Source organism: Cyprinodon variegatus, unplaced genomic scaffold (genome assembly GCF_000732505.1).
Source record: "Cyprinodon variegatus isolate N-32 unplaced genomic scaffold, C_variegatus-1.0 Scaffold282, whole genome shotgun sequence".
Taxonomy (NCBI): Eukaryota; Metazoa; Chordata; class Actinopteri; order Cyprinodontiformes; family Cyprinodontidae; genus Cyprinodon; species Cyprinodon variegatus.
This window is the reverse complement of record NW_015150735.1, coordinates 227,652-242,163: the sequence shown is the minus strand read 5'-3', so window position 1 is coordinate 242,163 and position 14,512 is coordinate 227,652. Positions and strand designations below refer to the sequence as shown.

The following is a 14,512-nucleotide window of genomic DNA, read 5'->3' as shown; positions in this document are numbered from 1 at the left end:
TCATTGGCATTATGCTGTCACAAAAGTTCTGGACTTTCTATGAATACACGATGTAACTTGAAAAAATACATCAAAAGTTTGTGTATGCCGCATTTTAGGAGATTCTGGGATGTCGGGCATACACTGTCTAAATCAGCAAGGTGTGACAGGGGCCTAATAAAGGCTTAAACCTTTAGAGCATTTTGGTGCGACAGATTCAATTCCAAGCTTATTTTCACAAATGGGAAAAAATCCTATTTTCTAAATCCTCCATACAGCAAAACATTTAAACTGGCATGAATAACCATGAGTGAGTCTTAGTAAACTGGCCACATTAATACAGTTCTTTCAAAGGGAAATAATTACGTCATGCACCAGGCCCAGGCACAAAGATAAAAGAGGATTCGGAGCGTTTGAATGATAAAGAGTTTTATAGTAAACTATTTAGTGCTAAATTGATTGTTAATCTGATCTTCCTGTTGGAAATTTAGATTGTTCCTTTATAACCTTCAGACAGTTTAAACCCCGGAATTTTTTTAGAATATGATAAAAATATCAGGTTTGTACATTCAGTAATACCAAATCTGAAAAGATGAAACAGTCTTTATTGTGTTACTCAGCTGTGATATGTGAGCATCCAGTGTTGTCCTAGGTGTGAAGCATCACTAGTGATCCAGTGAGTTACACTCAGCTGCACTCCTACACAATGGCAGCTCTGTCAAGAGCATTTATCTTAGACAAACCCAGTCAGCTTCAATAAGAAAGCAAGCTGGCATGTTTTTTTTGTGTTTTTTTTTTTGTTAGACTGCATAAAGGGATACAGATCTACCTTTCAGTGCTATAGAAGGTCCATTCTCTTGCTTTGACTTCTGGTTCATCCAGATGGTCTCCATGCAGTCAGAACAAGATGCTGGCTGAGTTTATTTGTTATAATCAGCACTTTCTGTTCAGAAATGGTCACATCTGTTATGTAGGCGAATATTTTGCTTCTTCACTTACAGAAACACTAACAAGCTCTTATATAATGCCTTTTTGGTTTTTATGCAGCTATAATCAGCCAAAACATTATTCATGGAACATCACAGACTGCTAAAAACAGCCATTGCTCGGAGGAGGAAGGATATAAAGCTTGTTTTCTATCAGAAGGACTCAGTGCTTACAGTAAAAATGGAATTCCTTCAATCTATAAATGTCCATTATGTGTATGCCTTTGCTTAGATAATGTTCAAAACTACAATATGTTTTATCCCAACACTATAAACACTATGAGAAACAAATATTTGTTTTCATTTTGAGATTCTTTAACAGGCCAACTCATGGACATCTCTCTCTCCCCTTTTTCTGACCCCAAACCAGCTTCCGGCTGACGAGTCTAACTAAAAGATCTGTGATGTTGTGTCTCACACCATGATATCAACCAAGAACCTTTAATCTCTGAGTGCAATCACTGGGGCTGCATATCTGGCTTATTCATGCATACCTACCTTCACCCATGGGACGTACATTGAAGGAAGATCAATGGATCACTGAGGCTGACCCTGAGTGGAGAATCAAACTTCAAGCTTTGATTTTCACTCCCTTTTTGTAGCCGTCAATACATCTTTGGATTCAGAGTCTCTCAGATTCGGATTTTCTGCATAAACACTAAATCACCTGAAAACTAATTCTTTCTTCTTTCATCATGTTTAGGTTTCTATCAGAAACAAACTTCTGGGTTAAATACAAGGATTTTCCAGGGTATAAAAACATTTTTCTGCACCTGTACTTGCAGCTGTAGTGATGTTTTAAGCAATTTCTTGTGCTTGATAGAATAAACAAGGCCTGGGCAATAAACTGAATTATATTGTTATCGTCATTCACTATGACAACCGGAGAGACAATTTTCCTATGTTTGTTAAGAAATAAACTTAATTTTGCTGTTTTTCCTGTCTGCGTTGGTGGCGGTATTTCCATTCCCCTTTACGACAATGCAGCATGTGTGTAATCACGTGACTCCACCCATCCAGTCAGTAGTGTAAACAAAGAGAATGGCGGATGAGCCCACTGAAGAAGCCCTAAATCAAATTACATCTGTTTATCCTGTGAAGCCAAGCGAGCGCAGATAAGAAGCTGAGCGAGTAGAGAAGAAACCGAGCGCGCATTGTCAGAGTTGAGCGCAGGGAAGGCAGATTTTGAGCGGAGGTGTGTGAGTTTAAAGCAGGGCTCCCGCGGGTCCTTAAAAAGTCTTAAAAGGCATTGAATTCTTCAAAATAAAACTAAGGCCTTAATTGGTATTAAAATGTCTTAAATCAGTCTTTCATAGGTCTTCATTTTTAAAACATCATAAATAATTTTTGTAATCTAAATAAAACATTAAAATTGAGAATTTTTTTTTATTTATTTAAAAAAAATAACGACTTGCCATTATTGCTTCCGTCCCGATAGCGGAACCAATAAAAGCGATGTTGCGGCCGTGACATTTGGGAGATGCGCCATTAACTTTTTGTCTGGAAAATATGAGCAAGTGTAAATGTCACAAAAATTGGCTCCAGCCAAGAGTTTTCTCCATGGCTAAAACCAGTACCAGGGAACATACATGAGGCACAGTGTATTTGTGCAAGAAGCGATTCAAGCTCGGAACCATGGGAATTAAGGCAGTGGAGTCACATGCGAAGCGCGAAACACAAATCGTCAAAATCGAGTTACAGAGAAACAGCCGGTATTTCTCGGTTTTGTTCGACCCTTGTCTCTGCAACGCCTCCACTTATCACCGAATCAAACATACTAAGAAAACGATACAAAGAAAAATGGCTGCAAAAAAGACTTAGCACTGGTTATGTTGTGGTTTTAAAACTGATTTGTTTTGTTCCCTGCTAAAACAAAGTTTGTGAATTCAGTTAAATAATTATTAAAATATATCTGTCATTTGTGTGTTTTTAGCTTTCTTCCTGTATGCTTTTAAATTTTGAAACATTGGTGCAGTGGTTTATGTTAAAATAAACCTTTGGGTTAAGTTGTCGCAAGCAGCTTTTTCTTGTGTTTCTTGTGAATTTGGTCTTAAATTTTTATTTCAAGTGGCATTAAAAAGTCTTGAATTTAACTTGCCCTATGCTGTAGGAACCCTGTAAAGATTCACACCGTTCTCATTGCATGTTCAGTTTGGTGGCACAAAAATGACTCCATAGATGTTGAGCAAAAGAACAAGAAATGCAAAGTTTGTCTGAAAACTGTCGGGACTACCCAAAGTAACACATCCAACCTCCACCTCCTACAGCACAGCTACGCTGTTGAATTTAAAGATGTGCAAATGGCTTCATTACCTTTGCACAAAAATGTTTGCAAAAAAACAAATATTTTTCTCCTGTTCAATGAGACAGTGTTGAATGTTTAAGTTTGAATGGTTACAAGACTTTTATATTTTATTGAAAGTAATGTTATGTAATGTGATTTATTCAATAAATAAATGAAAAATAAATCAGGTGCATTTCCTGCACATGCCATTATTTTTCACAAAAATTTATCATGCATTTATCAAGGTAAAACTACCTAATTCATTGTGATATTGATTTGAGGTCGTATCGCCCAGCCCTGGAATCAACCATGAATTGCAATTCTTTAGGTAACCCATCCCACTAATGTTAATTCAAGATCTCATATTTACAACACAATTTATGGATGCTCATTAGCAAGTGTGAAAGCAGCATATGAATCACTGGAACTGGCTTTACTTTAACTCCTCTTCTCCGCTCAGCTTCCTTACAGCTGATCTTCCCTGTGTGAGAATTCTTATCTAGGAGATCAAAAGAAAACTTCCCAAAAAATGGTTGCTATTGCTAAATTATTACAGTCTCATCATGTCTGTTTTACGTTAGAAACAACCCTGTTGTCGTCACGGTAAGACTGCAGTTTGTGTAGCAGTTGCACTATTAGATAAAATACTGGCTGCATGTTTAATGTGGGTAATTCAAACATACAGACTGAAAATGAATGCACCAATATGAGCAACAACTCCAGTTTCTCTGCATGCAGTACATTCATCCAACACAGAGCGTAACTCCTGAAAAAGGTTTAGATGTCCAAAAATGGAAAGTGCAGCAGTTTTAACCATTTTAAAATCCATAACAGTTATTTTAATCTGACGACCACATTTTTCTCTGACTTTTACTGTACGAACAATGGAATCCTACTGTTTTGCCATAATCTTCCATAAATGATCAAAACTGTTTTGTATGTTTTTTTTGTCAGAGAAAACCCTTTAAAAATCTCCTTTTTCTTTATACAAACTCGACTTTCCTTGATGAAGAATTTCTGCTGTGAGCTTGAGCAGTTTTTTTCTATTTAGAGATGTTTTCTAGTTTTATACATAACCGAATTGTAGTTCACCTTCATACAAAGCTCACATGGATTGTGCTTTTAGATAAATCCTTCCAAATCCACTAAAGTCTCTTACCATTTTTATCCAAAAGCACATTTTTCTCTCTCCAGGCTCCATGAGAAGGTTATCATTCATCTCAAAACGTTTCCAGAAATATCTAGTGTGAGAACAGAGAGCACTTTTTTCTCACACTGAATACTCTTCAGGATTTGAACAGCCAGTAAGAAAATAATTGATTCCAAGAAAAGATTTGAAAACAAATGGAGTCAAACATGGAAACAAAAAGGATTTTTTTTTTGTTCTGTAATTTTTTTGAAGTGATAAATATAAATATCATGCCATTTATGCACAGGTGGGAGATAATATTTTTTAGTAATCTATAGTGTTTCTTGTTTGCTTCTCATAAATAAGAATCATGCCGCCAATCAGCCAAACCAGTAAGACTGCATGTTGTTCTTACCATCTAACATGAACTTTAGTTCATAATTGTTTACTGACTCCTGTGTTACACCATGTCACAATCATTGTGCTTCTTTCAGCAGGTGTTTGTGAATCGTTATACCCCTTCAACATAAAAGTCAGCTCTCTGTGGCCATGTGGAATCATGGAGGGCATGAAACCAGTCGTCCTGTGCTAGGAAGTTGATCATTATAGAATAGAATAGAATACCATAGAATAGAATAGAAAATCCCTTTATTGTCCCACAATGGGGAAATTCTGGTGTTTATAGCAGCAAAAAAATGCTATAGTGCCAAACAAATTTAGACCTTAGAAAAGTGTATAAGAATAACATAATAGTGAAGAGTTAAAAAATAAACTATAAAATACTGTACTTTAAAGTGTTTTAACAGTACAAAAACTGCACCTGGATAATAAATAACCAATATACAGCTGTGGACATTTTTACAGTAATGGGTATTTGAAAATAACAGCAACATCAGAGATGTGCAAAAAGAAAGCAGCGTGTTATTTAACTGAAGGGAAAAACTGTGCAAAATCAGCATGAATGTAGCAACTTATTGAGGTTGTTGGGAACAATGGTGGTTATAGAGTCTTCCCGCTGCTGGGAGGAAGGATCTGTGATAATGCTCCCTGGTGCATTTAGGGTGCAGCAGTCTGTCACTGAAGGAGCCTCCAGTTCTGCAACAGCTTCATGCATGGAGTGGGAGACATTATCCAACAGAGATGTTCATTTAGTTAGGATCCTTTCGTTTCCCACCTCCTGTATTGAGTCCAGTGGGCATCTTATCATGCTGGCCTTCCTGATCAGCTTATCCAGCTGATATCTCTCAGCTACATATAAGCCACTGCTCCAACAGACAGCTCCATAGAAGATGGCTGATGCCACAACAGAGTTATAGAAGGTTCTCAGTCTCCTCAGCAGGAAGAGTCTGCTCTGACCTTTCTTTTACAGTGTTTTGAGTCCAGTCCAGTTTGTTTTTCAGGTGAACATCTAGGTACTTATAAGAGTCCACTACCTCAATGCCCCTTCCCTGGATGTTCACCAGTTTCAGTAGGGTGAAACTGCATCTGTGAATTTCCACCACTAGCTTCTTGGTTTTCCCTGCATTAATCAGAAGGTGTTTCTGCTGGCATCAGACCACGAAGTTCCACGAAGTATAACAATCTCATCTAACCCTAACCCTTACAGACAGTCGACATCCACAAGGAGAAGGTGGCGAGGCGAGAGATCGGCATCCTGACTACCAACAAAAACACTTCCCGCTCCCATAAAATCGTTGCTCCAGCCAATCTGGAGAGGCCTGTGCGCTACATCAGGAAGCCCATTGACTACAGCGTGCTGGATGACACTGGACATGGAGTCAAGGTAGGCAGCAGAGAGAAACTGGTTACCACTGTTTGCTATAACTTCAAATTAGACAATATACCCCATGCTGGGTCAGACGTTTGAAAGGGGAGGCAGGGAAATCACAATAAAACGATAGCCTAGCTGCATGCAGTTAGCCAAGCTTAAATGATTACAGTATATAAACTTGTCAATCAGACTTTATGTTAGAGGACTGTGACATCAGCACTGTGGAAGGAGGTGGTGTGCAAATAAGTTAGATTTCAGCTCTGGATGGTCTTTTCTTTTGCATTTAATAGGAGCTACTACGCATGGACAACTTTTAATGAGAGTCTATGGGCAAAAATGTTTGCGCCCCAGGGTGGAAAAACGTGACCAATCCGATGATGAACGAAACAGCTTTACTCAGCATTAAAGATTAAATATTTGTCCTGCACATCTAAAAAATATATTAATACATTTCAAAATATTTCATTGGCCAGCCGCCACTGATTAAACTCCAATTCAGTTTAGATTAAAGTAAAACTGCTAAGTAGCTCTTTAATTTGATCATCTTGAATAAATCGCTATTATAAAAGTCATTATGTAGGATGTCATATTTGCTTCTAAACTGTATACTGTGCAGAATACAGTTGAAATCCAGTCAACATGGCATCCTCTCCCTGTTGATTAGACATAATTAGACATAATTCTAGATAATTAGATAATTAGACATAATTCTAGGTAGACAGCCAGTTGCAAAAACATTCATTCTTTAGATCTAAGCATAACTATGGTTGTTGTTTGTCACTCTCTGGTAGAGTATACTCTAAATGATCTAGTTCTGTTATCTCAGACCTTTATTTAGTTGCATTCTTCAGTATTGCTGCTTCAAGTGTGTTTATCTCTGGAGTAAATTTTGTTCAATTATTGTTGGAAAAAGAAAAAATACATTTTGTGAATTTAAATATGGAAAAAAATGGAATCGGAAAATTAGAATTTTTTTTTTAATTATAGAAAAAAAGGTTTTGATTTTTTTTTTTCAGCTTTTATTGTCATTACATTGTAACAAGTACAGAGCAACAAAATTCCCTCTTTGCATTCAACTCATCCCCTTTGAGAGCAGTGAGCTGCCATTGTGCAGCGCCCAGGAGCAGTGTGGGGTTAAGGGTATATGCTAAGAGACACAGACTGGCAGTCTGTGGGAGTGGGGCTGGAACTAAGAACCCAAGGGTTCCAAGCTCTATGCCCTTACCGCTAGGCCGCCACTCCCCCAGCAAATCTGCTGTTTTCTCAGATGTTTTCAAACTTATTTTTTCATATTTTTTTGTATTTTACAGGGGGGTATTTTTTCAAATTAGTTTTTTGCAGATTGAGATTTATGCATTCCTAATGGTCTGCATGGATGTTAGCAACAACATTGTACTGAATTGAATTCAGCTTATTGGTCAATGTACACATCAACAGAGAGAGGTCGTAAGACTCAATATAAAAAAGAGATATATAAAAATAGGAAAAAATGTAATTGAAAAATAAATATATGGAAAATAAAAAGATTAAAAACCTTTTTCAAAGTTTTAATTCTGGATTCCATTTGTTTCAAATTTCAATTTATTATTTGTGTTCTTTTGCTTTCAACAATAATGGAACAAAGTCCACTCCATATGTTTCTATCTCTGTCTCAGCCTGTTTGTCTGAAGCTCTTCTTCTGCTTTGCATTTTCTGACTTGATGTCTGATGAAATGTCCAGCATGCAGTCATACTCTGCCTAACCTTTAGATTAAAATGTCTTCTGTTTCTTCTTCCTCCTTCTGTCCCGTCTGCTGTCACTGATGTGTTAAGTGGTTGATGAGGTTCAAGGTAAGGCTGTACAGCACACCTACACACAATGCAGAAGCAACTGCTTCTGATGTGTCTCAGCTGGTGATGGGAGGGGGTGGAAGAGGTGTCAGATTTTATACTCCATAGTATATGACTATATGGAACAAAATGTGGCTTAAAGCTCTGAGGAAACTTTCTGACATGATTTATTGATGAGATTTTATTTTAAATCTTAATGTATTCTTACTTTAATAGGTGAAAAATATGCTGAGGTTCTAAAATGTAAGCTCTGCTGTATTTCTCATTCATAATGGTTTAATCATAAAATAATTTTTGGAATCTGAATGTGCTCTTATATAAAGTAGGTAATCCGTCATCATTATTATTACTCTGTAGTTCGTCCCCTGGCCTCTACAGCTGAACATATCCTCCAACCAATAGTGAACTCTGGAGTGAGCTGTCAATCAAAGAGTAGGAGCAGCAGTGTGGGAGAAAGAGACAACGTACTTTTATATATTATTTAATGTGAAATCTTTTCTATGGAACATAAAATATCATACTGTTTGGCTGTCAGGGCTACAGTGTGAAGAGTTTTGGGTCAGGTTGGTGTTTTTTATTATCTATGCTGGAACTAAGGCTTTGTACTTCAGGCTGTATTTGTTGCCACAGGTAAACGGCCAGCAGAGTTTAAAACTAGGAGGTCTGTCCCGGTCCAACCCACCGACCCAGAAACCGCCCAGTCCTCCAAGAGCAGGGAAAGGAATTCTGGGGTTTGTACATTTATTACTTAATCTCTTTACTTTTCTGTAAAAAGTTTTTGTTTAAGAGTTTCTGTGCTCTGATAGATTTATGGTTTATGTCAGCCTCACCTGTTCATCTCTGCTTAGGATTTATAGGAAGTGATGTTTTAAAAAAGGCTTCAGCCTGTGCACGTTTATGTGCTGAGAAAAGCCGGTGTCCTGTGATGAGGTTTTTACAGATTTGAGGCGGCAGTGGGAAATCGCATTCACTCACACGCCCACACAGACTTGTTCTGAAACGCAGTGCTCTGAGGAATAACGTCATCTGTTGTGAAAGCTTGTTGTGTTCTCTGCCCTTAAACATCTGGGTCACCAAGCTGTGTCTATCCTTTTTGTCTCCTTATGTCATAAAAAGCAAAATCATACCTGCAGAGGAAATAATGCCAAAGTAGTATTATTTACACAATATTTTATGATCGGGTTTTTTTTTTTGTTTTTTTGTGAGTGATTGGAGACAAATAAAACATATGGGTATATTTAATTCATTCCACAGCCCTGCTGTAAAGTTATTAATGGTAAAATAAAACCAATAAAGTGATTTTGAGGATTTTCCTCAGATTTTATTTTTCTGTCTGTCTACATAGCTTTTAATCTAAATACAGTAGCAGCCATTCAAAATGGCCCTTCCCAGTCAAAAGCCACCCGAATGGCAGCAAAATCCCCTCCAACTTCCAGTCACTGGCTTTCTCATGGTCATATATATATTTTTTTACTCTGACTTCATCCTTTCACTGAATTACAGGGTCTGACCAGGAGATAACGCTTCTCTTTAGATCTTAATGTTCACAGATGTTTAAAAATGTTTAAAAAGGAATTGTAGGGGAGTGGCCAAGGACCAGCAAAGGACCCATCAAGGAAAGTGGGGAGATTTTGAATGGCTGCTACTGTAGAAACATGTTTTTCGTCTGCAAACACTCTTCTAGTGAAACATAAACCAGTTAAAACAAACCATCTCTAAGGAATCTCTGAATAGCTTCAGGAATTTTCAAAATTGAATCATTAACATCATTCAGGAAATTGTTTTTACAACTGATTATTTTCTTGGGTCTGTTTGCAGTCATTTGACATCAGCATCACGCGTCACGTCAAATGACTAAGAAAACGTAACGAGATTGGCTGGGTGTTGGACACCACAATCCATTGCTAATGTCTGTGACCTGAAGTAACCCTTCCCTTTTTACACTGAATTTAGACGCCAAATTTTAGACAGTGAAATAGAGCCAGTTGTATATGTTTATTTAACACTGAAACAGTAAGTACAAACATACAACATTTAAATTTCAGTGGCATTTTTAATTTTTAATCCCAGCGACACAGATTTACTTCCATATTCCAGCCTCTAGCAGGTATTCTGCCAGGATGTGGTTCTATCCAGCTTCACTGTCCGAGGTGATCTGGTGCAGTATGATGCTGCCATCACTATGTTTCACCACAGGGAGTGTGTGTTGAAGCTAAAATGCAGAAGAATGTTTATGCTACTTATAACATTTTCAACTAGGCCAAATAGTTTTCTTTTGGATCCCCTGTACGGAGAAGAAAAAACTGATGATGTGACTTGTTAAGGCTATTCTTTGAATAATAGTTGTCCTGTTAAAGGCTACCTTCAGAGTCACAGAGGACTCTTAGCTGCTTCTATGATTAAAGCCCTCCATGCATATGGAGCTAGAGCTGCTGAGCTGCCAGAGTCAGCGGGCTCCTCCTGTTGTCTCTTCCTTCTAGTTTCCTGTTACCTGCTGATCTGCCGCCTGTTTCCCCCTGAATCAGGAGCATAGGAGGATTATTTTCTATCGTTCCTCACCACAGCACCTTTAATCCAACATACTCCAATAAAGGCTGTGTTTTTCTTGCTTTATCTCATTTCCAAAGGTGATTAATACTCACCTAAAAGTGGAGAGACTCTGCATCTTTCTATTAAGGTCTTTGCATCTTTATATTTGGTCCAACGTGTGGCCATGTTTCTAGGAAAGACGAACAGAAGCAGCTTAGCAGTTGGTCAGAACTAAGCTGTGCTCATCGAGCCAAGTTTGCCTGTCTGTGCTCACAGACAAACATACATGGGGAGCAACGGGACAAACACACAGCAGAGAGCTGGCAGCCTGCTGCACACAGCCATCTCTCTCACAGCTCACACCCTTTTTTCTACATTAACCACTGAGAGGAACATTCTGTCAGTTTGTTCATTCTGAGTCTGTTCTGTTCCTGTGAAAAGTGCCATTCAGACGGGATTAAAATCTTCATTTATGAGACCGATAATAGAGACCTCAACCCCCGCCCCGAGGCTGCTCAGACCAAATGGATGTTTCTTATCCTGCCAGAGAAATGTTCCATTTATCAACAGCTTTGCTTCTGTTAGCAATGACTCTTTTGTTCAGCTTTCTGTTTGTTCAACCATGGGTGCAGAGTTCTAACTGTGAAAATGTTTCCTTTATATCGATGTCTAACTGATCTCCGCTGGTTTAACTTTGGCACCTAAATCAACTTGAATGTATAATCAAATTTTGGTGTCTTAAACGTTTTATTTTTGTTGTGTTCTGCTTCTATTTCTTTCTTGGATGCTGCAGGAGATGATACTGTTTAAAAATACTCCCTGCCCTTTAAATATGGCCTTAACAGATTTCTGTATTTGTTTTGCAGCAAGAAGGAGCCAACCCCCGGCCTGTTAACTCTTTCACACTGCATTAGTTATTACCTTCACTATTAAACAGCAGGAGTTGTTTTTATAGCTAACTTTGTATTAGAAATGCTTATAGATTCTTTTTCCTAATGGGAGGAAATAATGTGACTTCAGCTTTTCAGCAGGATATGATGCATGGAAATGTTCCCAGCTCGCTTTTTGCATAATAGCAGAAGGATGATCTGAATAATGGGACAGGTCACCAGCACCACCTTGTTTTCCTGTACAAACGTCTTCCCTACCTTTACATCTTGCATGCACAGGCACAAGAACTCCCCCTACAGGACACTGGAGCCAGTACGCCCCCCTGTGGTGCCCAACGATTATGCCTCCAGCCCGACAAGAAACAATATGGGTGCTGGACAGCTTCCCAGTCCCGTCCGCACCGCCACCCTGAACCAACGACCCAGAACATACAGGTAGTCGGGTCAGAGTGTAAACATGGTGTCTTACTAACCAGAAACTTCTGAAAAAACACAAAACTCCTGATGTTTTAACACCTTTAGATGGGAAGCAAAGATCTAGAAATCACAGCTGATAGGGAATAACTGATATGATTGAAAACAAGGGAGATCAATAAATTAGAGTATCATCAAAAAATTTCAATTTATCTGAGTAATTCAATTTAAAAACGGCCATATTTCATTTAATTCTTTATTTTATTTTCATCACCCAGAGGACGAATTATTTTTAGCTATTATTTTTATTTTGATTACTGTAACTTACTCCTAATAAAAAAACCCTATTGCACTGACTTGGAGAAGTTGGAATTAAAAAGGACCATTAAAAACAGAATTTCTAATACATCTGAGATTACAGTAATGGAGAGGACTGCTAACCTGAAAATCACTGACCCCCCATAATCAGGTCAGAGTCAAAGAATCTGCCTTTACACAGAGTGAATGGAAAGTTGCGTGGAGGAAAAAAGTTTGGAAGAAAAATGTGGCAAAGCATAAAGACAAAAATAACACGGACCTGAACTACAACTGTTACATTGAATAAAGAACCTTTTAGCCGTTGACAGGTTGAATATATAGTTTGCTAACATAATGGCTCAGCTGAGGCTGATAGTTGAATTTTAAATCATCCTTATTTGCATCTTGCATGTTTTACGCCTCTGCTTCTCCATTTACAGCCAGTCTAACCAAACAGCAGCTGGGCTGAAAACATGAGCTAACATTTTGAATCTGACAGACATTTTTAGACAAAAGGTATGAAATTCTTCCCCATCCACTGATATGTTTGAAATGGGTGAAAAAGATCAGGCTTATATGTAACTGGACAGATATGAGGACAAATTCCCTGTTTATGCTAAGTAGGCTGAATTATTCTTCCAAAAAGCTGATATTGAAGAAAAAAAACAAACAAGCCTTGAAAGCTCCTTTATATTATTCATCCTAAAAGATTTCTTCCCAAATCTTTGCTCATGGCTCCACCATCTTCCTCTCTGGTTTCCTCACACTACGCTGCTGCTTCCAGACTTTCCTCCATTGTTTTGCTTCTATGCTTCTTTCTTCCAGTTTTGTTTTGCTAAACTGTCTGAGAACATTAAGGTCATACTTTCTGTTTGCTGACATCCAACTAACCAATTTTCTTTATCTTCATGGATTCATCTTCAGTTGTGTGTTTATTCAACCTCATTGATTTTTTTCTCTTCTTTAAGGAATGCTAGAAGGCCAAAGTACATCTTTAGTTTTCTACATAGCTGTAACAAAAACAAGTGCCTTTTGTGATTGCATAGTTATGGCCTGAAAACAACTGATTTATATTTACTGCATGCTTGTTTTGATCAAGTGGCATACATTAAAGTTTAGCTTACTTTAAGCCAGTGGGTATTTACTAAGGTAAAACTCTAAGGCCCTTTTTTCAGTTTGTATCCTTATCTGTCAGCACGTGGATAAAGGATTAGGGTTTAACTGTGTCATTTCTGTTTTCTCAAATCCAGAACTTTAAAGATTAATGTTTTAATTGACACAGTCATTTGTTTTAAAGGTAGTGATAACTGCTGCGGTTGACAAGGTGAAAACTTTTAAACGTGATATTTGCTACTCAACGCCATTTTTTTTATGCCACAAATAATAAAGCACACATTTCAATAATGATATGACAACAGTTTAGGTGCATTCATTTGGGCCAAACTAAAAAGCAAATATTAAATTCAATTCAGCTTATTTATATAGCGCCAATTAACAACATGTCATCTCAAGGAACTTTACAGAGACAGTTCAACCAGATCATTCAGTCAAATTGATTCAAAGTTTTCTGTCTACGGACAAACTGTTGATTGCATTGACTCATTGACCCAAAGGCAAATACTCACACTAAGCATGCTTGTAGCGACAGTGGAGAGGAAACCTCTGGACAGGTGAGGTTTCCTCCAGCAGAACCACTGAGCCTGGTTCTGCTGGAGGTTTGTTCCCGTTAAAAGAGAGTTTTTTCCTCTCTAGTCTCGCTACAAGCATGATTAGTGTGAGGGATTGCATTCAAGCCACTAGTCTAGTTTTCATTAGATAGAAAACTTTGAACCAATTTGACTGCATGAATTTTAAAGTGCCTTAAAATGACGAGTTGTGAATTAGTGCTATAGAAATAAACTGAATTGAAAACTGAATTGAAAGAATTCTATGGTGTAAACTTTGTTCCATTGTTGTTGCAAAGCCACAAACAGGTTTTGGAAATGGAAAATTAAAAAAATATGCAATGTAGGAATAAAACTTTACAACACTTCTTTATAAAAACAAAAGGTTTTAAAAGTACTTTGCTGTTTTCTAAGATTTGTAGTTAAAAAAAATGATGTTTTTTCTCAAATCAAATTTAAAAAATCTAATCAAATGAAAAATATATAAAAACAATATATATATATATAAGAAAAATAAAATATGCTTTTTGTGTAAAGAAATAAACATCAAAATCTGTGGAAACTGAAAAGTTACCTTCAAAACCTTTTTTGATGAACAATTTTCAGTCCCAGATTGCATTTTCTTTTTTATTTCCGTTTACAAAATGTGTTATTTACACAAAATTCACTCCACAGAATGTAGTCATGTTTGCACTGTGATGCTTGTGAGTTGCAGCTCCGTTTATGTGGTGATCATATG

At 37.5% G+C, this 14,512-nt stretch overlaps 1 protein-coding gene across 1 annotated transcript in view; it reads left to right on the top strand.

Annotated features, from left to right (window-relative positions):
* LOC107090126 (abl interactor 2-like) overlaps positions 1-14,512 on the top strand; it is a 44,252-nt gene that overhangs the window by 21,773 nt on the left and 7,967 nt on the right. The window contains exons 3-6 of the mRNA XM_015383327.1: positions 5,985-6,161; positions 7,962-7,979; positions 8,610-8,710; positions 11,678-11,833. Of these exons, the coding sequence (XP_015238813.1) occupies positions 5,985-6,161; positions 7,962-7,979; positions 8,610-8,710; positions 11,678-11,833 (452 nt within the window). The remainder of the gene's footprint in view (positions 1-5,984; positions 6,162-7,961; positions 7,980-8,609; positions 8,711-11,677; positions 11,834-14,512) is intronic.